Raw genomic sequence first — 25,032 nt, 5'->3', positions numbered from 1 at the left:
TCTTTCAAAGGCAGCGGACTAAGGTGACAATAAGAAATTAAGGTTTGTGATGGCTGAGGATGGTGTTCTCAAAGATATGCGGACATGTTTGATATGTTTCCTTATTGGCAGCCACTTTCCCACCATTCACTTGCATTTTTTCAATTCTACAATTAAGCAAATGTATGGTGTGACCACACTAGACTTCCACACCATAGTACCGGTACACTAACACTGACTCTCGCCAGATGAATTTTGTTCCGCTTAGCTCCTCCTAGCTTCACTCACATCCATCTGGGACCTCTTCCATTGAGAGTGATTTCTGCACCAGATTGTATGGTAGAGCCAATCAGGACGCAGGGCGGGAGTTAGTCATAGATGTGACGTAGCGTAGAAGTGACTGTGAGACTGTTCTCAGCGTCACGGGTTGGCTTCGATGTGAGTGGTTGAAGTAGCACGTCAATACATGACGGACAAGTGGCTTGTCCAATCTTATGCAAGGATTTTTTAATAAGGCCCAGCCTTCTGAAGCACCACTCCAATGGATTGATCCCAGATGGATGAGTGGAGCTAGGCGGAACGAAATTCATCTGGCGAGAGTCAGGTTACCGGTACACAGCTACAACCTTAAACATAAACTAATAACTACATCTAACATACAAATAAACAAACAAAGTAAGTAAGTATTATATATGGATTACAAACAGAAGGCGTCCATACATAATTACATTCAGCTAATATAAAATACACTTCTGGCAAATACCCTACTGTAACAAATATTTCTTAATGTTTTTGAATTTGAGGGAAAGTGGAATAGAACATTATGTCCAATATTCCAATATGTGGTTTAATGTTCTGCATTATGTCCAATATTCCAATATGTGGTTTAATGTTCTGCATTTCTCATTAGTAGGTCACTTTGATACTAAAAGTATGATTCTATGTAATGACTGCATGATATCTGTACTGTCCCTGTGTATACTGTATCTCTGGGTGACTGTGTTTAGAGATAAGCAGGAATATTATGACTTTGCAGTGTTTCACTGTTCTGCATGGCTGCATCAGTAGCTATCTGCTTCGGATTGCCAGGCTGCCACTAATCAGAGTCTGATTCAGTGTAGTCAACGTGAGATGGGATGACCAACGCCATCTCCCGTCAGCCTGGAAGGATACTTAAACCCTATTTCCTTAAAACTATTTCCTTGTCTAGTTAGAGCAGCTGATGGATCTTTAGGTGAAGTCATGCTGTCTCTCCCTTGATGCGCATCATTGTAAATAAACTCTGTTCCTGATTTTTCATACTATTGGTCTGACTGGGTCTCTATTAAATCTATGGTATCTAAATTACCATCAAATTATAGCGTTTGAAATTTATGTTTTTAAGTTTAAAAGTGTAGCAAATAGGTCACCCCTGACTGGAGGCCACAGTTAAAGTCTGATACATAACAAATGAAATACAAATAACTCATTCAATAAATTAAAGAGTCATTAAAACTGGACAAACAATTTTGACACTTCATTTTGTTTTTGTTCATGTTTATTTTTATGGTAGCAGGTGCTTTTGTACAGGAAGGAAGCCATTGTTGGCATACTAGTACCTTCTGGGACCAAATAATGATCACAGATGGCTAGAAATGTTTCTTCTCTGTAATAATAATAATAACAATAATAAATATAACCGCAAGCGTTGATTTACGGGGTCCGAGCAAAACAAACATGAGGTAGCATAGCTTTTTAGTTTTACATATGCTTTGTTTGGGCCCAATTGTTCAAAAGAAACGTGATCGGATTTCGGTTATCGGATTTTAGTTACCGGATTTCGGCTAACGGATTGGATCAAATCTTGAAAAAAGCTTGTTCAAAGGGAAACAAGGATCCTGAAATTGGATTAGATCATATAATCTATTCTTGGTTTTGATCTGGATAAAACCTTCAATTTGTGGTTCAAAACTTTTGAGTTGGATTGGAATAAATTTGATGCATAAAATTAGGATTACCCTGTGCTGTAACGTTATAGTGTGCTAACCTCCACAACCTAATAATATTCTAGTGTGCTAACCTCCACAACCCAACAGTATTCTAACAATACTCTATTCTACAGGACTATGCATTTGTCATGGATAAGATGAAGGGTCTGATTATGGAAGGCAGTGTTTCCCACAGAATGGAATTGTATTTGTGGTGGTAGGTGAAGGGGGGTGGGGGTGGGTTCTGTGTTGGAGTCAATAAGATGAACAGCCTATAATTATGCAGTTATACTTGCCTTGCACGACATGTCCTGACAAGTAGCTGTAACGTTATAGTGTGCTAACCTCCACAACCCAACAGTATTCTTAACAGTATTCTATTCTAGTATGCTAACCTCCACAACCCAACTGAAGGAACTGTAGGGGGCGATGTGGGTCGAGGTAGAGTGAGTGTGTAGCGAGCAGGCAGAGCCTCGGTCAGAAGGCTCAATGGTATGGAGTGATGACACGGAGATGGCAGGTTTCGGTGCAACACAAGTGAACTTTATTTGAGTTTCAATTAATCTTTTCTTTTGTTCTTTACTTGTATGTGTGCTGCATCAAAGAGGAAACAAACAGAAAATGGAGTAATCAGTGAAATGGGGTAAATCAGTACAGATCCCAACTCACAAACAAACCAATTGACATTTGAACAATAAACTGAAATCATATGGCTATATAAAGGTACAACTAAACAATACTTGACATCCCAAGTCAACCAACATCACCTAATCATCTCTCACATGGGACTCCAACACACCAAACCAACAAAGAAAGACGTTAACTTTACACATGATGGCAGAGCTACTCTACAAACTGATAAACATCACAAAAGTCATAGTGAGGGTCATTAAAGTGATGACTTACGTTAACTCAAAGACGCACACAAAGCAGGACACACTGGAGTGCTGGGTTGAGATGAACAAAACAGTGAACTGAGGGCGAGCAAACAATTTATCCTGGTCTGAGCCCCTGCTCCGGAGCTACAGGGTTTCCCAGCAGGTAAACTGGGCGTGGTTAGGTGGCAGAGCCAAACAATCCTGCAATTTCTCCACAGCACTTTCACCACAAGCCCTCCTTACACTGACAGACTTTGGAAAGATTTGCAAAGATTTGGAAAAGATTTTTGAAAGACTACAGTCTCGGACCCTCTCACATCTAAAGACAAGTAGTAGATTTTTAAGTCACAGACTATGATTTTGCAATGACTAGGGATCTTGCAGGGTCACTATTTACAAGACTGCAACATGATTCCTTTAAATTATTACCATCGTGCAATAGATAAACAGGAACTGAAAATTATAGCCTACTAAACTCAAAGTCGTATTTTTGTGTTTCTGCAGCATTGTTTCATGCGTGACATCCTTAACCGATACAGAGTTGTTCTGTCAAGTGGAAGAGCCAACTAAATATCTATAAGAAATTACAAATATTATAAGAATAACAAATAATTATAGGCTACAGCTGTGCCGGAGTCAATAAGATAAACAGCCTATAATTATACAGTTATACTTGCCTTGCACTACAAGTCCATATTGACAAGTAGCTGTAATGTTATAGTGCGTTAACCTCCACAACCCAACAGCATTCTATTGTAGTATGCGAACATTCACAACCAAACAGCATTCAAACACTAATGCTTAACGTGGGATTGGAAATCTCAACCTAAGGATCACCAGTACAAGGCATTATCACACTGAGCCACTGTCAATCCTACATGTTGGCCAGTCACATTCACATGGTGAAAATGTGTATTGGTAAACACACAAGAAAAACTCCAAGCATACATTTGACAATAAAATGAAGGGCTTCCCTAAAAGAGTACACCTGAAAACCTTTTGAAATTCTGGGGCAATTAGACATTTGTAGAGATGAACACTAATGGATAAAATATAAATATGATAGACGTAACGATGAAGGAAAAATAGTAAACAAAGAAGTTCCCCTAAATGTAATAGATAGTCCCGGCATACTGATTCTTGGTAACTGATGAGTGTGAATGTTGATTGGCTGATGTCATTAAGGTGCTGTTCAATGGTGTGAATCTTAAATGACAAATCCTAAAGCTCTAACAGGGATTCGAACTCTCAACCTGAGAAACACCAGTACACGGCATTATCCCACTGAGCCACTAACAATCATACACATTGGGCAGTCACATTCACATGGTGAAAATGTGTGTTGGTAAACACACAAGAAAAACTCCAAGCATACATTTGACAATAAAATGAAGGGCTTTCCTGAAAGAGTACACCTGAAATCTTTTTGAAATTCTGGGGCAATTAGACATTTGTAGAGAAGAACACTAATGGATGAAATATAAATATGATAGACTTAATGATGAAGGAAAAATAGTAAACAAAGAAGTTCCCCTAAATGTCAGAGTGTCTCTGCATTCTGATTCTTGGCAACTAATGACTGTGTATGTTGATTGCCTGATGTCATTCAGGTGCTGTTCAATGGTGTGAATCTACAATAACCAATAGTATTTGAGCTAGAGCCTAAAGCACTACCGGTGATTCAAACTCTCAACCTAACAAACACCAGCACTAGGCATTATCCCACTGAGCCACTGACAATCCTAAATATTTAGCAGTCACATTCACATGGTGAAAATATGTGTTGGCAAACACACAAAATCAAGAAAATTCCTAGCATACATTTGACAATAGAATTAAGGGCTTTATAAAAAAGAGTACAGATCTGAAAATGTGCACTGTTAATGGTATCCACATAATGATGGTTGTATGGTTGTTCTCCAAGGGAAAAAAAAATTACTCATATTGGAATATAGGTGATATAGGAGAAATGGGCTGAGTGGTCGCACTTTATTGGTCTATATCTCTGAAATGGAACAACATATCCAAATTCTTTTGATAACTTTTGTGAGGCTTTGTCTAAACATTGTCTGTGAGAATTTTGGTGAAGATTTGATAATTTTTGAAGCCTGTGAAACTTTTTATGATGTTTGGCTTTTCTCTGAAATTGTGGCAAAAGTAAACATTTTTAGAGCATAAGACCAGGGTGAAAAAGATGCATCTAAATGTAGAGATTAATATGATGAAAGAATTTTGAGTCTAGGTCAATCTGGTAAGGAGAAATTAGCATAATTAACTTATTTTTCCAACAGCGCCACCTTTGGGTGCAGTACCCCAAATTTTGGGTTATGGGCAGAGGGGGGTACTGGTAACCATACCTGAAAATTTGAAGAGTTTTGGAGTTACGGTTTAGGCTGCAGTATGACTTTTACAGAATTTTGGCAAAAAATGAACGGTACAGAAACAATAGGGGTCTTGCAGCTACGCTGCTCGGACCCCTAATAATACCTTGGATCAGGGAGGGACACAAATATTTTCTTGTGGCTGACGAGGGCCCGCACACGTCTACCACTGGGATATCAGGAATATTAAATATATACAGTATGTCTGTACAGTTTATTAAACCAACATGCATTAATTTAATATATTCTATACTCAAATGCATTTTAATATTGCTTCTATTCACCAATGAACTTGAAATAAACAAAAAAATATTACACATTCAGACTAAACCTTTTTCCACTGTAATGGGTAATAGTGACTCTTGTAAAAAGGCTCTGTTAATGCATCTTTACCGGGTTCCCACGCTAAGTCAAATGTTAAATGTCATGACTTTCCCCTGGCAAAAATCCCGAATTTCCATGACCAATCGGGAAATTAAAAAATGGGCATTGAAAAAACAGGTAGGCCTAACTACAATCACTCAAGCAAGAAGTAATGGAAAAAACTACAGTGTTTCCCACAGACCTGGATTAGCTGACTTGGACAGCGTCACTTTAAGACGTTCGTGAGGGAACCCTTGCAAATTGCAATTGTCACACAGTTTAAAGGCTGCTGATGTGTGGATGCAATTCATAACGTTTTCTACATAGTTAAAATAAAGGTTCGTACTTCTCCTTGGGACAAGCACTTTTGGATTTTGGAAAACACTTTTCCATTTACATCGGGATTTTGCAAACATTCAGTGTCAGAGTCAATAAAATGAGTCCTTCAACGAAATTGACAAGCAGCTGTAAGTAGGCTAAGCATGCTAAATTCGACATCCAAACAGTATTCTAACGTTAGCTTTGAGATACTGCTTGATTGCATAACTTAACTTAGTTTAGTCTCTTCAATGTAGCCTACTATGTTTTGATAAGATCTTAGGAGAGTTAACTTCAATGCAGCAGTTTTGAACAAATTTGCGCAGCATGGTCACGATGCTAAGCGGATTTAATAGTAATTTAGCCAGACGTCTTCTATGCAATGCTTCTATGTGGCAACAACAATCCTTCAACAATCGTGAATATTTTGTTAAATGCACATGCAGAGGAGGGGCAGCGGCCTACGAGAGAGAGCGGGGCGGGGCATGGAAAGGCTGCGTGCGTAAAAAGCGCAGCTCAATGGCAATGCAAGGATTTGACCTCATATTTAATTTAAATTAAATTAAATTAAACATAGAATATTTATGTGTGGCGGCCGATTTTTATTTCGTGGCGCCCTGCCACAGATTAGTCAATGTATGGGAAACACTGAGCTAATAACTCAATAAACACCAATGCTGCGTGTAAATATATAATGTATTTTGGCAAGTCAATTTTAAACTCCTTCAACAAAATTCCCTGATATTCCATGACCTTGCCCCCCAAAGGTATTCCCTGACGTAATGACGTTCCATGTCTGGAATAGACTTTATTAAAATGCTGATATTTCTGAAATTCCATGACGAGAACCCTGCTTTACTTTGAGGTCGGCTACGACAGCGACTCTAGCAGCTCTGACGTAGCCTACTTTTAGCTATCTTCATGCATGGTGTTGTAGTGTTGACTTAAGTTGAAATCTTTTTAACGGCTAATTTCGTTTCTAAGCATAGCCTACTAAACACATAAGTTGACTTTGAATTCTGTGATAAGATCAGCTGTTTCCCATCTTGTCTGAAATGTATGATTCTATTGACTGAGGTTTCTTTATGAAGCGCTCTCTGTATCTCTTCCTCGCTGGCTGTAGTGAAGAAAGCTCAACTCCGCTCGATTTTTTATACAGGAAACGCCCCTATCGGTGGACCGTATCATTACAATAAGGATCCTGATCAGATGTGGTAAAAACCATGTGAAAAGAACATTTTAATGACATTTCAAAATATATCTGCGGGTCGCACTGAGTGAGGAGGAGGGCCGCCAGTTGCCCATCCCTGACTTGGACTTATATAGCGCCTTACACAGGGTCGCTTAATAAATGGGGGGGGGGGGGGGATTAGGGGTCAAAGGACCTATTAATAGGGTAAACTGCTTAGTCTAGCTAACCAGTGGTCAGTGGAGTTGTTAGCCAGCCTCCTTGGTCATCAGCTGGTCAGCCTGCAGGGCTCTCTGCATCACCCTCTCTGCGTCCTGGCTGAGTTCTGAGAGTGCGGTGCTCAGCAGGTAATACCCAGCCATGAAGGACAGGCCTCCAGACACCACGGAGCCCAGCACGGGCACTCTGCTCTCCAGCTGCCTGATGAGGAACTGGGGGGCTGGGCCCAGCTGGGACAGCAGCCGCTCCAGAGTCCCAGAGACCAGCTCACGACCCAACGAAGACCTCACCTCACTGCACAGGTCCTACAGGAGAGCACAAAGGAAAAGCAACAGAGATATAACACAATATATAACACAATATATAGCACAATATATAACACAAGATATATCACAAGATATAACACAATATATAGCACAATATATAACACAAGATATAACACAAGATATATCACAAGATATAACACAATATATAGCACAATATATAGCACAAGTTTAGAGATGGAAATATAACACCATTTATAACAAAAGAAGAGAAACAAGAAATTCATAGCAGCTCCTACGGAAGAACAGGTAATGAAAGAACCAGAACACTTAAGAAGAACAGTCAGGTCAGTATGCTCATAACCAGAACTCTTAGGACAGTTGAACAGTTGAACAGTTCAGCTTACGTCATATGTTGTGCCCGTCATAGCTGCCAAGCGATGCAGAGATGCACTGTCCAGGCCGAAGTTCCTCTGGTAATCCCGCAGTGTGTCCATGAGCTTGGGCACTGCCCCGCCGATCGCATCGCCGCGGGTGAAGCCGTCCAGGCACGCAGACATGACTCCTCTCCACAACTCTGCCCCCAGCTCCTTTAGAAAGGACAACTTTTACATTTAACCAGAGGTGGAAAGTAACGAAATACATTTACTCACGTTACTGTATTGAGTAGTTTTTCTGTGTATTTTGTATTTTTTAAGTAGTTTATAAAATCGGTATTTTAAATTTTACTTGATTACATTTTGAGTGAAGTATTGTACTTCGCTACATCAAAAATCCCATCCGTTACTTGAGTAAAAAAAAAAAGTTAAGACTAACGAAAACAGAAAGGGAGAGAAAAAAAATCGCGCCCTAAACCACTAGCCTAGTGATAATGATCAGCATGTAGCCTACAACAGGACATGAATCAAGCTGGCGCCATGCAGTCTTTCTGAAAGTGATGGAAATGGAGCTGGAGATGAATCAGATTAGCCTAACCTATAAAAGTGTATTTTTCGCTATTCCAATGGGTTGTCTCAGTTCGTTTTAGCACTAATGATTGCGGAGATATTCAAGCAAACACCATGGGATTTCGTGTTTTGACGTTTGTGCTCACCTTTCTTTGGAAAGAAGTTTATTAGCAGTTGTTTCCCCTCATTTTGATGTCTCTCTTTTTCCTGTTTTGGCCTTTGTTTTTAGTAACCTGACTTGGCTTTCTTGGAGAAAGACATTGCACCAGCAGAACAACATGCAATGTCTTTCTCCAAGAAAGCCAAGTGCAGGCGGACTAAACCATTTAGCAAGGGAGAGTGAGAGTGACCTGAGACAGTTTTCACTATGTTTTGTATACAAAATCCAGTCAGTCAAACTTTAAATTTTGTCTGACATTCATTTTGACATTTAATTTGGAAGTTAAAATATTCAGGTAAAATAAATATATGGTGGAAATAAGTATTGAACGTTTATTTTTTTTTTCAGTAATTAGCCTAAACTTCCAGTGAGTCAAACATAAGAGTTATGTGTATTAAAGTGGAATGACACAGGAAAAAAGTATTGAACGTGCCTACTGAAATTTCTTCAATACTTTGTGGAAAAGCCTTTGTATGTAAAGACAGCTTCAAGACATTTCCTGTAGCCTATGACAAAACTACTGCAACTACTGCTCAAACCTAAAGGAGAACTCCGGTGATTTTTCACATAGATCTCCATTTCTTAATGTCGCCGAGTACTGTCGGTATGAACAAAACTGAAACAATCAGTTTTACCTAGCTCGAGTTGCTGCAGCTACAGCGCTACACACTGGGAGCATGAACATGGCTGCCTTAGCTGCTGGCTGCAGCAACTCGAGCTAGGACCAAAGTCCTTTTAGGCAAGTACCTCCACTCGGCGGCCATATTGCAAAGCTTTTTGGGCACTTATCGTGCATCTATTTCGGCAGAAATGCATGTGCGAAAGGCTTCACGACACCAATCTTGCTCCAGCGGCGAGATCACAACAGATAATTGGCACGATGTCTTCACAGCACACCACATGATTGGTAGCCTGGGTTTTCCCATGCTGGCTTACGCGCGCGATTTTATTCATGCTGCTAGACAGCCTGGATTCTATGGACTTCGTTTTCACCTCAACGAAGGAACCAATCACAGAACGGAGGGAGGGCAGCAAGACGATGACGACACACCAAAGCCGTTATGAGCTATGTACAAATGCATTTGATAGACATTCGTAGCGCCCAATCAACGGCTCTGGGCATTCGTAAACCACGTTTCAAATACGAGAAAATGAATGTCTAGTTCCCAGACCCCATCTCAATGAGCCAGGCTACATGATTGGCTCAATGTATTCACAACACACCACATGATTGGCTCAATGTATTCACATGTCGACGTTTTGCCGCGGAAGGGTTGTGATATGTGTAGACAACGTTACAAACTAACCCCATGCATTACTACGGAGGATTTTTTGAGTGCTGTATCTCCTCATTAGAAAGTCTCTGGTAAAACTGGTTGTTCTGGTACCCCCCCCCCCCCCCCCAAAAAAAAAAGTAACTAAGTAACTTTTACTTAAAGTACATTTTAAATGAACTACTTTTTACTTTTACTTGAGTACATTTTCAGATCGGTATTTTAACTTGTACTTGAGTAATATTTCATCAAGGTATTGGTACTTTTACTTGAGTACAATATTTTCGTACTTTTTCCACCTCTGCATTTAACTACATTTAACCCAAATGTTTACTCAAAATCAATTACTCAGTCACATCAAGAGAACACCTTTGTGGAGGAACACTCTGTTTCAAAAATATTTTACAAACAAAAAAGTGTTAGCACAGAATATCAACAAGCAATACATTATTACTATTTGTTTTATTAATACATTATTTATTTTCATTATTACATGATTATTATATTATTTCTCTGCTAATTGGAATACTGTATCTAGGTTTAACTGCTCCCTCTACTGATTTGTACTGGGATTATGATTGTAATTGTGCTCAAATTAGGAACTGCACCACAGAGGACAAAAGGATAAAGAACAAATTAAAGAACATTGTGAGGTCACAGGAAGTCACTTAATGCCCTGTGTTCTTTTGGTTCCACTGGCAGAGGGATCACATTCACATTCAAGCACTTAGCTGATGCTTTTACCCAAAGTGACTTAGAACAATCAACAAAGCGACTTAGAACAATCAAGGTACAATAAGGACCAATAAAGGTACAGTGCCACTAGGATACTGTGTATGCACTAATAAGAACTAGCAGCACCATCCCCATGGTTACAGTGCCACTAGGATGCTGTATACACACCAATAAGAACTAGCAGCACCATCCCCATGGTTACAATGCCACTAGGATACTGTATACACACAAATAAGAACTAGCAGCACCATCTCCATGGTAACAGTGCCACTAGGATGCTGTGTATGCACCAATAAGAACTAGCAGCACCATCTCCATGGTTACAGTGCCACTAGGATGCTGTGTATGCACCAATAAGAACTAGCAGCACCATCTCCATGGTTACAGTGCCACTAGGATACTGTGTATGCACCAATAAGAACTAACAGCACCATCCCCATGGTTACACACATGGCTGATGAGAATATCTTTCTGTGCTGTAACTCCAAGCACCAGTTGAGTGAATGTGTCTCATTTTTGAGGTCACAGAGTGTCAGTAGATGTCCTGAGCTCTTTTGGCTTCACTGGCAGAGGGGCAAATTACACAGACATCACAGGTTTGATGATGGTTTGGGATTGCACATGGCCTATACTGTTCATCACGGGTTTGGGATTGCTCATAGCCTATACTGTTCAACATGGCTTTGGGATTGCTCATAGCCTATACTGTTCATCACAGGTTTGATAATGGGTTTGGAATTGCTCGTAGCCTATACTGTTCATCACGGGTTTAATGATGGTTTGGGATTGCTCATAGCCTATACTGTTCATCACGGGTTTGATAATGGGTTTGGGATTGCACATGGCCTATACTGTTCATCACAGGTTTGGGATTGCACATGGCCTATACTGTTCATCACGGGTTTGATGATGGGTTTGGGATTGCACATGGCCTATACTGTTCAAAATGTGTATCTCTGCTGTAAGTCAATGTGGCTAAAAGCATCATCAGCGAAGTGATGGGAGGTAGATGTGACTACACCTGTTTTCTTGTGCTCCACTAGGGTGGAGGTGTGGCTGGGTGATGGAGGTACTGTAGATGTGACTACACCTGTTTCTTGTGCTCCACTAGGGTGGAGGTGTGGCTAGGTGATGGAGGTACTGTAGATGTGACTACACCTGTTTCTTGTGCTCCACTAGGGTGGAGGTGTGGCTGGGGAGGGACAGGAGGAGGGCGCGTCTCTTCAGACCGTCCAGGTCGTCCAGCAGGCTGGTCTGCAGCAGGACCAGATCGAAGCTCTGCGGCTCGAAACAGGAGATCAGGAACACCTTCGGTTCCATCAGCCCAGTCCTTCTCAGGTTCTCCAAGCAGTCTGTTCTGATCTCCTGCAGAACATCTGCGTCAGTCCTGGACTGTGGGCCTCGTCGGCGTGCGTTTGCCTGTAGCTCTCGGTCCACTTTATTGCGTACGAAGTAGAAGTGCTTCCCGGCCTCCGAGATGGCGTGGGCAAGTTGGGCGTGGCACTCTCGGAACCGCTCGGAGGCCAGGATGATGAAGAAGTCGTACGTCCGCAGCAGACCAACGTCCTCCAGGTAGCGCTCTGGACGGAACGCCGGAGTTCCTATGCCCGGCAAATCCCACAGACGCACGTTTGGAGCAGTGGGGTGGGCGTATGCGGAAGCTTTCTGTGTGGTTTCCGTGACACCTGTTTCCGCAGCACCGGGATCGTCGTCACGGAGACAGCGGAAGGCGTTGATGAAGGAGGACTTGCCTGCTCCGGCCTCTCCGGTCACTGCAATGTCTAGAGTGGCGGAGTCCGCCTGTTCCAGCATGCCTCGCACCTGACCCATCACCACGGAAACCACACCAGACGGCAGCATGGAACTCATCTCACTTATCTCCCGCTCACTGATTGGTTGAGGGGACGCCATGGTGATGTACGCTGCCTATAAGTAGTATAGGGAGGGAAAGTGAAAACCAGCGCCCCAAGTGGTTGCGTTCCTCGAAGAGCAGCTCCAATGTTAAGTCCCATAGACCTATTTTAAAGAAAATATTGTGAAGCCAAATCAGCGATGTTATCCACCAAAAATATTTTTCAGTGTCTATACAGTAATAATCTTCTAACTGTGAAAATGTCAGACCATATTTTGCCTTATTTATAAAAATCGAAATTGCTCCTTTTGTTTCATAAACGAACTACAAAAGAAGTCACGTGACTTTACCCTTCGACTCACGGTAGCATGGTTTGTTTATTAGCCTGGTTAGCATTGACACTTAACACTTACTGCCAGCTCTTCATGTGAGTAGAAGCACAACACCAGTTATCCAGACATAAAGGTAATCACCACAGGGTTAACATCGCGCTCCGTTATTACAAAAATATGTTAAGCCAGTGATGCAAATTGCCGTATTAATCAGTTAGAGATTAAGCGCCCAAACCTGTGACATCACATGCAGCTGTAGTTCGTTATCACCGTGTTACGACAAAAACTCAAAACAATTCAACTGATCCTAAAAATAAGGTATGACCACTTGAAGCAATAGAGGTGACCCCAGTGCCTAACATATGGAAGGCATTAAATTAAGATCCCAATGTGCACCGAGATATATTTTTTCTAAAACAAAAACCCATCCACTCTGCTAAACTCTAGGAACGCAACCACTAGATGGCGATGAGATTACTTTCCCTCCCTATTCATGGATTTCTATGCAACGTCACGACAATGTGCGTGCACAACCAAGAGGCAGAAAGCACCATAGAACAGCATAAAGTGTGCGCAACCAAGAGGCAGAAAGCACCATAGAACAGCAGAAAGCACCATAGAACAGCAGAAAGCACCACAGAACAGCATAGAACAGCATAGAGCACCATAGAACAGCAGAAAGCACCATAGAACAGCAGAAAGCACCATAGAACAGCATAGAACAGCATAGAGCACCATAGAACAGCAGAAAGCACCATAGAACAGCAGAAAGCAATGCAAACGCACAGAAGAATAAAATGAGTTTTTGCACCAATTGGAAATCACGACGGTTAGAGAACGTTAAATATGTTAAATATGTTAAACATGTTCAATATCCCTAACGGAATGCATGTCTTCGCCAAAAATGACAAAATACGATGTTATATTAATAATGCAAATGAACGGCAAACTTTGAAATATAGTCTGAAATGAGATGTTATTATTATTGAGACAACAGGGGTACAAAAAAATCTGATTGTAGCTTACAGCAGCCGACTATTTAGGTTTATAACGTTGTGGACGGCCCCGAAGCGTCTTCTGCCCCACGGCTGCGCGCGCATCTAGTTTTGTTGGTAAACGGGAAACCTGTGTATAGAGTGTGTAAAGACTTACGTAAAGGCTAATACTGCAAGTGGAAGTCAGCTGAATTGTAGATATCAAAAGCAATCTCAATAGTAAGGCTGCAACTAATAAATATTTTAATAGTAGATTAATCTGTAGATTATTTTCTAGATCGGTCACGCAGTTGTTTAAACTATAAAATGCCAGCAAATGGTGAAACATGTTAAAAAGTGTTTCCCAAAGCCCAAGAAAGTTTCCCTCAAATGCCGTTTAGTCCACACGCCAAAAGCGTTTAATTTACCTTTATAGAGGAGCAAACATTAATTTAATAGTTAATTGTTATTGTTTTATTGTGATTAATCAATTCGGCTAAATGTTGCAGCCACAGCCGACACTACGGCTATAATTGCTCTCTCCTAAGCTGCTCACCAGGGGGCTACTCCAAAGGGATCACCTGAAACTGTGCACTGACAGGTTCACGGGCAGATCAGTCTGGCCAGCCAACATTGGAAAGTTCATTTCAAAAGTGAAACCACATTTCGGAGGTTGGAGAGAGAGAGAGAGAGAGAGACTCGAAGCGACACTTGGACAGTGTTTTGGGGGTTTAGTTTAGAACCACTGTAGTCCGGCAGCCAAATGCCATAATTTAGGTGAACCTGGTTTTGTCGGTTAAATTTTTTTTTTTTTACTGTTTCTTGCTTCCAAAGGGTAACTCAATAAGATTAGAGAGGGTGCCCGGTGATATCCCTTGGGCAATTCTCGATAGTAAGCCTTTCTTGTCCAATGTGTTGAATATAAGGCGAGGCTCCACAGGTGAATAGGGTACAAAAATGAACTAGCAGATATCACTATGAAACTTCCCCAGTTGATTACTTACATTAATATGGAAAAAAATGTATTACAAGTGATCTGTAATATAAAGTTTGAATATGCAAATTAAGCATAATCGAATTAAATATGTGCTGATTTGCATAAACAAAAAAAAACTAAATCAGAACATTGGATGAAGCCAGGTTCAAAATTACTTTTTCATTGTGTTGACATATTAGATGAAAAGTCTTTTACACATGGTTAATATAGGATGTTGCCCAAGGGATATCACTGGGCACCCTCCTAAATATTAAAGAGCCACCCCAAGTCAACAAGTCTAAGCAAAAAATATTAAATAAATAACCCCCAAAACCAGGTCTGACCCCATGGCTCCCGGACTGGCATTATCTGAAATATAGAAATTCATTAATTTGCTTAGTAAAGGGTTGAATTTCCAAATTTGTCTAAAAAATCTGAAAAAACTGTCTGAAAAACTACCACACAGAACACTGTATTTTAGTACATTTTAATTGAGTTGATTTGCATTTAATGAGTATGCCTACTCATCTTGAAATTAGAGGTATATCCTATTTTTTCATGATTGGGCTTTTTCATATTTAAACATTAAAGGGACACCAGGCAAGCCTGATGCTTTTTCTCTATGAAACTCCCCCTCGCTCGGTCTGAAGCTCTTTTCCTTTTCTTTGTGTCTTCCGTCAAGGATTTTTGCTGCTTCTTCGCCGGCTCTGCCATTATACTAGCCTGGCTAGCGCCACCACTTCTCAATGAGACGTGGTCTGGGAACCAAACGTTCATTTTCTCGTATTTGAAAAAAATGCCCAGACCCGTTTATTGGGTGCCACGGATGTCTATCAAATGCGTCTGTGCATAGCTCATCATCGTCTTGCTTTCCCCCCTGTTCTGTGATTGGTTCCCTATCTCAGGCGAAAATTTGCTCCATGGTCTCCAGGCTGCCTTAGCAGCGTGAATCAAATCGCGCGCAAGGCAGCATGGGAACACCCAGGCTACCATTATACACACGTTTGCAACAATCGCTAGCGTTTCGTTAGCCTGCCTCTTTGCTGTGGATGCAGGATGTAAACTGATCCTGCTTCGGTCGGCGGGTACGATACACTGAACTTGCAAGCGGGATATTCTTCCTACAGGCAGTAGGGGCGGGCGAGAGAGTCTTCATTCGCCCTGTAATTAAAGTAATTTAACCATATACCGACTTAGGAAGATGAGTAATTAACACGAAAACGTTGCCTGGTGTCCCTTTAAATTACAGAAAACTTGTAATACAAATTTCCTGTGTAAAAGACTTTTCATTTAATATGTGAACACAATGAAAAAGTAGGCTAATTTTGAACCCGGCTTCATCTAATGTTCAGATTTTTTCTTTTTAAACTTTATGCAAATCAGCACATATTTAATTAGATTGTGCCTAATTTGCATATTTAAACATTACATTTCAGATCACTTGTAATACATTTGTTTTCCATATTAATTTAAGTAATCAACTGGGGAAGTTTCATAGTGATATCTGCTAGTTATTTCTTTTACCCTATTCACTTGTCTCACCTTGTATTCAATACATTGAACAAGAAAGGGTTAATATACAAAATTGCCCAAGGGATATCACTGGGCACCCTCCTAAATCTTAAAGAGATACCCCTAGTCTACAAGATTCTGCAAAAAAAAAAAAAAACTTTAACCGACAAAACCAGGTCTGACCACATGGCTGCTGGACTACTGCCACTAAGTTACAGTGTGTGCTTATCATTGTGCATTTAGGATCCCCGAAGAGCTATATCTTCTTCACGCACGCCAAGGCTGACAAGAATGATTAGGTTGCCTTCACAATTGTTTTAAAACACTTGAAAATAGGCCACTCAAAATAGCCTGCCCTACTTGAAGTTGAAGTTGAAGTTGAACTTGAAGTTACATTGAGAACTAGCAGGAGAGTATTGGGAGCGGTAGGCTAATAGAAACTAAGATTTAAGAAGTAATAGGCTGGCTAGACGGCTACCGAATAACCTAGAACTACTAAACAGAAATTCTGATAACCAACCAGCTGAATCCCGAAACCTATCGAACGATCCCATTTAGAATGCCAAAGAATTAAGTTACTTTACCTGTCTCCGATCAGTGTCACCCGCGAAGTCACAGCAAAACCAACTTTCACGCCACGGATCGAAAGTTATCGGTGACAGATTTCCGTGACTGAAATCAGTGCGTGGGCCTTGTATCTTCCTAACCACTTGGTGGCGGTAAGTGTAAACATTGGTAGCTTGTCCATTGGAAAACACGAAGAACAACTGTTTACTTGCCCTCATGGTAGATTGTGTGTTGAAGGTCTGCTTGCAGTGTGATTGAATGTCAAAGTTATTTTATCCACGATGAAGCTTTATCGGACTTTACAGAATGCTGTGAAATTCAGGTCGGCGTTTGATTTCGGCGAGAGGGAAGTGGCGCATTGGTTTCCCGGTCATATGGCAAAAGGTTCGTTCCTTATGCTTAACCCATTTAAGCCAGGATGCAGGGGAGTATTGTTGCGCTCAGATGATCTAGAGTTTTAGCCAGGTGCGTTTAAACCAAGAGTTGAAGAGAGAGAGAGGAGTAGTTCGCACACTGAAAGAATTAACTTAAACAAAGTCTACAGCAAGAGTTTGTCCATTTAATTTTGGGAGCACGAGCAGACGTTTCAGCCGTCCGGCTGTGAGCATTGAGAATACTTTGTTTAAGTTAATTCTTTCAGTGTGCGAACAACTCCTCTCTCTAACCCATTTAAGCCCAAATTTTCCCCAGACATGCAAATATGCAAGTCATGTGTTATTAGCAACCCTTTGAAGTAATCAATAATTATTTTTTTCTAAAAATTTAGAAAAGTAGATGAAAAAGTGAGTTTTATTACCGGTCACAGGTGGGATATGCTTATACTCAAAAAGGTTGCTCAAATTGCTTTTTTGTTAAAATAAAGGTATTCTGACAGGACTTTTAAAACTGATATGAACACTGAGACCAATGGCAATAATAAATATGAAAAACATGTAAACATTGTTTATTTACCAGGAGCTTCGGCTCGTTAAAATAGAACCTTGAATGTGTATGTCTGTGCGTGCGTGTGTGCCTGCATGTAGAGTTAGTGTATATGATCTGTGTGTGTGTGTATCTGCATGGGGTGTGAGTTAGTGTGCATAGAATAGAATAGAATAGAATAAATCTTTAATGTCCACCAAGGTGGACATTTTTCTTTGGCTCACCAGACATAAAAGACAGATAGACATACAGCCACAATATCATCTCAGACATATGAGTTGAAATATCATGATAAAATACATAGAAAAGAATAAGAGTAAAAAATACATAAAAATAAAAGAAGAAATAGCATCTCAGTTTGATATTGTCACTTGGTTTGATTGAGGATACTGATGGCATTTGGAGTAAAGGATTTTAAATCCACTTTTGGCCAGAGGCACTCTGTAGTGCCTTCCAGACTTCAGGAGCTCACACTGGCTAGAGAGAGGGTGTGGCCCAGAGCCATATAAGGAGAGAGGCTGTGGCCCAGAGCCATATAAAGAGAGAGGGTGTGGCCCAGAGCCATATAAAGAGAGAGGGTGTGGCCCAGAGCCATATAAAGAGAGAGGGTGTGGCCCAGAGCCATATAAGGAGAGAGGGTGTGCCCCAGAGCCATATAAAGAGAGAGGGTGTGGCCCATATAAGGAGAGAGGGTGTGGCCCAGAGCCATATAAAGAGAGAGGGTGTGGCCCAGAGCCATATAAAGAGAGAGGGTGTGGCCCAGAGCCATATAAGGAGAGAGGGTGTGGCCCAGAGCCATATAAGGAGAGAGGGTGTGGCCCAGAGCCATATAAAGAGAGAGGGTGTGGCCCATATAAGGAGAGAGGGTGTGGCCCAGAGCCATATAAGGAGAGAGGGTGTGGCCCAGAGCCATATAAGGAGAGAGGGTGTGGCCCAGAGCCATATAAGGAGAGAGGGTGTGTACTACCTCCATGGTACTATCTGCAGAGAGAGGGTGTGTACTACCTCCATGGTACTATCTGCAGAGAGAGTGTGTGTACTACCTCCATGGTACTATCTGCAGAGAGAGGGTGTGTTCTATCCATACCTCCATGGTTCTATCTGCAATGATTTTCCTAGCTTTCTTTCTCATTCTGTCAGTATATATTTGTGCCAGATGTCTTTGAGGTCTTCCTACTATTTTACTAGCCATTGACACTATCCTATTTAGTTTGTTCCTGGATCTACAGCTTAGGTGTCCAAACCAAGCAGAGAGGTGAAAGGTTAACACACTTTCAATGTGTGTGGTGTATACTAGCTCAGTTATCTGAGCACTAACACCCAGACGGCTCAGTCTTCTAAGGAGACTGAGTCGTTGTGAGCATTTCTTAAAAATGTACTCGGTGTTGTCTGAAAAACTGAGATGGTTGTCAACAACCGTACCTAGGTATTTAAAAGTTCCCACAGTTTCAACTGCTAGGCCATTAAGTGAAACTGGCTCTGTTGTGTGTTGTTTTTTGCAGAAGACTAACTCCTTTGTTTTTGACACATTGATCTCTAGCTCGCTATCATTGCACCATGCTTCAAGGGTCAGAATATCCACCAGAACCCTCTCCATTGTTTTACACTATATGGAGGTGATGGCTATAGGTCGGAAATCTTCAGGCTGACTCGCACCTGGCTTTTTTGGTATGGGTCTTATTAGAGAAAATTTCCAGGACGTGGGTACACCTGCAACTAGGAGGGCGTTAAATAGCCTTGAGAAGACACCTTTTAATTGTGGGGCACAGTCTTTCAGTAAGCGGGCTTTCAGGCCATCTGGGCCAGTGGCTTTATTTGGTTTCAGTTTGGTGAGGCTTTTGGTAACAGCTTTTTCTGTAATAAATATTGATGAACCTATGGGGAGAGGTCATCACACTCAACCTTATTATCCACAACATCAAACCTGCAGAAGAACTTATTCATTACCTCTACAAGTCCTTGACTGTAAACTGCAGGACTGTCAGCTTTTTTACAACTTTTCCCCATTAAAGTGTTTAAGCCCTCCCAAGCCTGTTTTATGTTACCGCTAAATTTACTCTCTATCTTGTTTTTATATTCAATCTTTGCCTTTAGGATAGGCTACCCCGTTAGTTCTTTCCTTTTTTCCCGCGCTAGTTCCATATTGCCTGAGCAAAATGCAGTTTTTCTGTCATTAAGACAGATTTTTAATTGTTTAGAAACCCAGGGTTTATTATTTGGGAATATTTTAATAGTCTTTGTTTCTGACACACAGTCCTCGCAGAATTTAATGTATGATGTTATAGTGTCCGTAAGTTCATTCCCATCCTGGCAGGATTCAAAGAAGGTGTCCCAATTTGTGTTTTCAAAGCAGTCCCTGAGTCGATCTTTGTTTGTTTCAGACCACACCTGTATCTTAGGCAGGAGGTGGATTACATTATGGTCGGATTTCCCACGATTGTGGACAAATAGACACAGTCCCCCTCCGATGGGTTTACCTGAGCCACACTCATTTCTGTCTGCTCTTATTGTGGTGTACCCAGACAGACTTGGAGTGTCATGATGGTCTTTGAGCCATGATTCCGTCAAACACACAAGGTTGCTCTGTCTGAATTCACAGTCATGTTCTGCTCTTAACGCCAGTTCATCGAGTTTGTTGCTTACCGATCGAGCGTTGGTCAGAGTGATGACAGGCAGTGGGAATCTGCTGCGGCGTCTCCATAGTCGGTGCCTCACGCCTCCCCTTGAGCCTCGCTTGTTCCTTGCTTTCCTCCTCCTCTCTGGCCATTAGCAGGCCGTCGGATTTCCACACAGTCAGCAGGTAGAGGTGGTGGGGCTACACCAGTTGGTCGTAGGGAGAGCAGGTGCTCGCGGGTGTAAGTGAGGTAGTCTTGAAGGCCTGGCAAGCAGTCCCCAGTTCCAAACGCCGATAGGCAAAGTAGAATCCATAGAAAGGCGATTTTCATGACGATAAAGTCCATAGTGAGATGCTATTTTTAGCAAGTGATACAAATCCAACGGAATGATAAAAACATATGAACGAGTATAAAACGAGTCTAAAAACACAGACAAACAAACGGTGAGCACAGGGTCAGCAGCTGGCCGTGCCCCCGGAAGTTCATGCGGCCTTACACTATTGTGTGTGTGTGTGTGTGTGTGTGTGTATATATATATATATATATATATATATATATATATATATACATGTGAGTGTATATATATATATATATATATATATAATGTGTGTGTGTGTGTGTATATCTGTGTGTATTTGTGTGTGTGTGTATCTGTGTGTGTGAGTGTGTATGTCTGTGTGTGTGTGTGTATGTCTGTGAGTGTGTGTGTCTGTGTGTGTGAATATGTGAATATGTGTATGTGTGTGAGTGTATGTCTGTGTGTGTGTGAGTGTGTATATCTGTGTGTGAGTATGTATGTGTGTGTGTATCTGTGTGTGAGTGTGTGTATGTCTCTGTATGTGTGTATGTATGAGTATGTGTATGTCTGTGTGTTTGTAGGTGTAGAAGTATGTGTGCATCTAGATACAACATTCTATCCCACCGGTCACTATTGTGACCGTTAACATGTTTAAAGACCATGTGTACAAAAAATATTTGTCCTATGTTTATTTTAACATACTTTAAAAACCTTTTATTTGGGAGCTGTGAGGCCGTCATCCTCTTCTCAAGGTGCAACAAGAAAGTAAACAGCTTTGGTCATGTGACAATTTACTCAAAACATTTGACACTGCACACATTTAATTGAAACACTCTATTGTTGCAATATTTACTGAAAGAGTATTGGGATATTCCCCAGTTACAGTTTTAGAGGCTTATAAGTACATATTTTTTTTCGGTCACAATTGTGACCGATGAGGTGAAATGGGTTAACCTACAGCGAACCTAAAGACAGCAGATAGCAATGGCAACATTAAAAACCTCGTCTTTATGCCCCACACATTTCATTGTACAGTGCACACTTGTTTAGATTATATACTCTCATTGAGAGCGACAGTATGGGGCCCGTTCTCAGGGTCACAACAGAATGGTGCAGCACGTGGGGTCGACCTCTCAACCCTCAGGTGTTTCATTTGCCCAACCTCCCAACCACTACTAAACCACGACTACCACATCGGCTTCTCTATGTAGCCAACCAGCCTAGCTGTTATATGCTTTGTCATGTTCTCTGAAGATGTATGATATGAATGAAGTGTGACTGATTCTGTTTCTCCTTATCAGGACTCAAGCAGATGAGAGCAAACCTGAAGAATGTTGACTGCATCATAGAAATCCACGACGCCAGAATATCCTTCTTTACCTGCTTACATGATGCAGTCTGTATACCTATGGCATTTCCTATTCTGTTTCTGTGACATTATGTTTTTTAACTGCCATGTCCTATTCTGTTTCTCTGTGACATTATGTTCTTTAACTGGGCTACATTCCTTTCTCCGGGAGAAACCCTCTCTTTCAGGAGTCGTTAGACATCCGTCCCCACCTATTAGTCCTGAACAAAGTGGACTTGGCGGACACCTCAAATAAGCACGTATGACCACAGTTATTATGCTGTCTCTTTTAAAAACCTGGTCAACGTAGTTGCATTACCCAAAGTTCATAGTGTCCACACCTGTTTGTGTCCCCAGAGCATTATAAGACGGCTGGAGAAAGACGGCATCAGGAACGTCATTTTCACTGATTGTTTGAGGCAGCGGGATGACAACGTGAAAAAGGTAAAGCTAGATCACATGGCAACGCTCGATCACATGACAACGCTCGATCACATGACAATGCTAGATCGTCATGACAACGCTAGATCACATGATAGCGCTAGATCGTCATGACAACTCTAGATCACATGACCACGCTAGATCACATGACAACGCTAGATCACATGACTGTTTTTTAGCCCATTTTTGCATGGTTCTCAGTGAGGTTTTCTTTATTTTCATAATTAATCATGAGTCATGTTTTTTAAATCATTTTATCATTAATGAGTACATACCCTTCTTCTTACTAATGAATCCCACCCCATAGTTCTCAGGCACCATGTTTTTATTTATTGCAAACATTGGTGCTTATTTAATGTAAACATTGGTGTATATTTATTGCAAATATTGGTGCTTATTTATTGCAAACATTGATGCTTAACAAACTTAACTGACCATGTCTCTGATTAGTTCTTAAGGCCTGGATCCCTGATTAGCTCTCTAGGTTAAAGGTACACTATGCAAGATATTCACTTTAATTAAACCTTTACAAAGACAATTTGATGGTAAACAAACTTGTAATAGGGGAATCATATACCTAGCATAGCAATACAGCATAGCTGTAGTGTTCATCTAGCATAGCCGTACAGCATACAGCATAGCTGTAGTGTTCACCTAGCATAGCTGTAGTGTTCACCTAGCATAGCCATACAGCATAGCTGTAGTGTTCACCTAGCATAGCCGTACAGCATAGCTGTAGTGTTCACCTAGCATAGCCGTACAGCATAGCTGTAGTGTTCATCTAGCATAGCCGTACAGCATACAGCATAGCTGTAGTGTTCACCTAGCATAGCCGTACAGCATAGCTGTAGTGTTCACCTAGCATAGCCGTACAGCATAGCTGTAGTGTTCACCTAGCATAGCCATACAGCATACAGCATAGTCGTAGTGTTCACCTAGCATAGCCATACAGCATAGCTGTAGTGTTCACCTAGCATAGCCGTACAGCATAGCTGTAGTGTTCACCTAGCATAGCCGTACAGCATACAGCATAGCTGTAGTGTTCACCTAGCATAGCCATACAGCACAGCCGTAGTGTTCACCTAGCATAGCCATACAGCATAGCTGTAGTGTTCACCTAGCATAGCTGTAGTGTTCACCTAGCATAGCCGTACAGCATAGCCGTAGTGTTCACCTAGAATAGCCGTACAGCATAGCTGTAGTGTTCACCTAGCATAGCCGTACAGCATACAGCATAGCCGTAGTGTTCACCTAGCATAGCCATACAGCATAGCTGTAGTGTTCACCTAGCATAGCCACACAGCACAGCTGTATTGTTCACCTAGCATTGCCATAGAGCACAGCCGTAGCGAGTCGCAACTTAATGAACTGTCGACTTGAAGGCATCTCGCAAGAATTGTGAAACATTGCCTTGTCAGCAGATATCTCTTTGGAGAAAGTTTGTTCCTGTTGTTAATCCTTCGCCTCCACAACAAAAGCATTTTCATTTTGTACAGGGGAAACAAGCCATGACTAGTAGGCTATTTACAACACCAAAGTAAAATATAAATATGTCGTTATTTACAATGGCAGAGTAAAATATAAATATCAACGCCAGAGTAAAATATAAATATGTCGCTATTTACAACGGCAGAGTAAATAAATATATTGCTATTTACAACGGCAAAGTAAAATATAAATATGTCACTATTTACAACGGCAGAGTAAAATATAAATATATTGCTATTTACAACCGCAGAGTAAAATCTATCGTGACTCTAGTGGGAGCTATACAGTCGTCAAAAATACCTGAAACTGCGTAGTATACCTTTAAAGGGATGCCTGGATCCCTGTTTAGTCCTATTGGCTTGGAAAGCAAAAGTGTGTAGAGGCTGGTGTGTTGTACATTAATGAAATCAGTTGTGTTGTTGACTGATGTGTGTGAGGTTGGTGTGTTGTACATTAATGAAATCAGTCGTGTTGTTGACTGATGTGTGCGTCCTCTGCCCCTCAGGTAGTTCCTCAGGTGGTCGAGCTGATCAAGAATCGTCCACGTTTTCACAGAGATGAGGTGAGACACAAACCAGTGAAGTCCTGGCCTCATCTTGGTCATCATAGTTCTCAGTTCCTTGTAAGAACTATGAGAACTACACCCAGCACCCATCCTTTAAGGATGTTGATCCAGGAGCATGCACATTCAGACTGACTCAGTTCTACTGACGTTCTGCTGACGGTCTGACTCAGTTCTACTGACGTTCTGCTGACGTTCTGATTTCCTCAGTTCTACTGACGTTCTGCTGACGTTCTGATTTCCTCTGGTTCCCAGGAGAGGAACTACTCGGTTCTGCTGACGTTCTGATTTCCTCAGTTCTGCTGACGTTCTGCTGATGTTCTGATTTCCTCAGTTCTGCTGACGTTCTGATTTCCTCAGTTCTGCTGACGTTCTGACTCAGTTCTGCTGACGTTCTGATTTCCTCTGGTTCCCAGGAGAGGAGCTACTGCCTCATGGTGATCGGAGTTCCCAACGTTGGAAAGTCGTCGTTC

At 41.4% G+C, this 25,032-nt stretch overlaps 2 protein-coding genes across 4 annotated transcripts in view; one reads left to right on the top strand and one right to left on the bottom strand.

Moving 5' to 3' along the window:
* Nucleotides 1-7,101: 7,101 nt before the first annotated feature.
* Nucleotides 7,102-17,130, bottom strand: LOC121685674 (interferon-inducible GTPase 5-like). 3 transcript variants are annotated; one of them, XM_042066331.1, is made up of 5 exons: nucleotides 16,954-17,130; nucleotides 16,904-16,923; nucleotides 11,832-12,599; nucleotides 7,965-8,147; nucleotides 7,102-7,599 (listed from the first exon to the last, which is right to left on the bottom strand). In XM_042066331.1, exons 1-5 carry the CDS (start codon nucleotides 17,102-17,104, stop codon nucleotides 7,324-7,326), a joined length of 1,398 nt encoding a protein of 465 aa, XP_041922265.1. In that variant the 5' UTR covers nucleotides 17,105-17,130; the 3' UTR covers nucleotides 7,102-7,323. The 3 variants fall into 3 exon arrangements, with proteins under 3 accessions (XP_041922265.1, XP_041922264.1, XP_041922266.1); XM_042066330.1 differs by having other exon boundaries at nucleotides 16,904-17,130; XM_042066332.1 differs by having other exon boundaries at nucleotides 11,832-12,689; nucleotides 16,904-17,022.
* mtg1 (mitochondrial ribosome-associated GTPase 1) overlaps nucleotides 17,074-25,032 on the top strand; it is a 19,449-nt gene continuing 11,490 nt past the window's right edge. Inside the window, exons 1-6 of the mRNA XM_042066337.1 lie at nucleotides 17,074-17,270; nucleotides 22,022-22,086; nucleotides 22,224-22,328; nucleotides 22,426-22,512; nucleotides 24,503-24,559; nucleotides 24,976-25,032. The exon at nucleotides 24,976-25,032 is cut by the window's right edge and continues 34 nt beyond it. Coding sequence (XP_041922271.1) covers nucleotides 17,168-17,270; nucleotides 22,022-22,086; nucleotides 22,224-22,328; nucleotides 22,426-22,512; nucleotides 24,503-24,559; nucleotides 24,976-25,032 — 474 coding nt within the window. The 5' untranslated portion in view covers nucleotides 17,074-17,167. The remainder of the gene's footprint in view (nucleotides 17,271-22,021; nucleotides 22,087-22,223; nucleotides 22,329-22,425; nucleotides 22,513-24,502; nucleotides 24,560-24,975) is intronic.

The sequence above is a fragment of the Alosa sapidissima genome, chromosome 16 (genome assembly GCF_018492685.1).
Source record: "Alosa sapidissima isolate fAloSap1 chromosome 16, fAloSap1.pri, whole genome shotgun sequence".
NCBI lineage: Eukaryota > Metazoa > Chordata > Actinopteri > Clupeiformes > Clupeidae > Alosa > Alosa sapidissima.
Note: the sequence above shows the minus strand (reverse complement) of the source record. Positions and strands in the feature narration are given on the sequence as shown.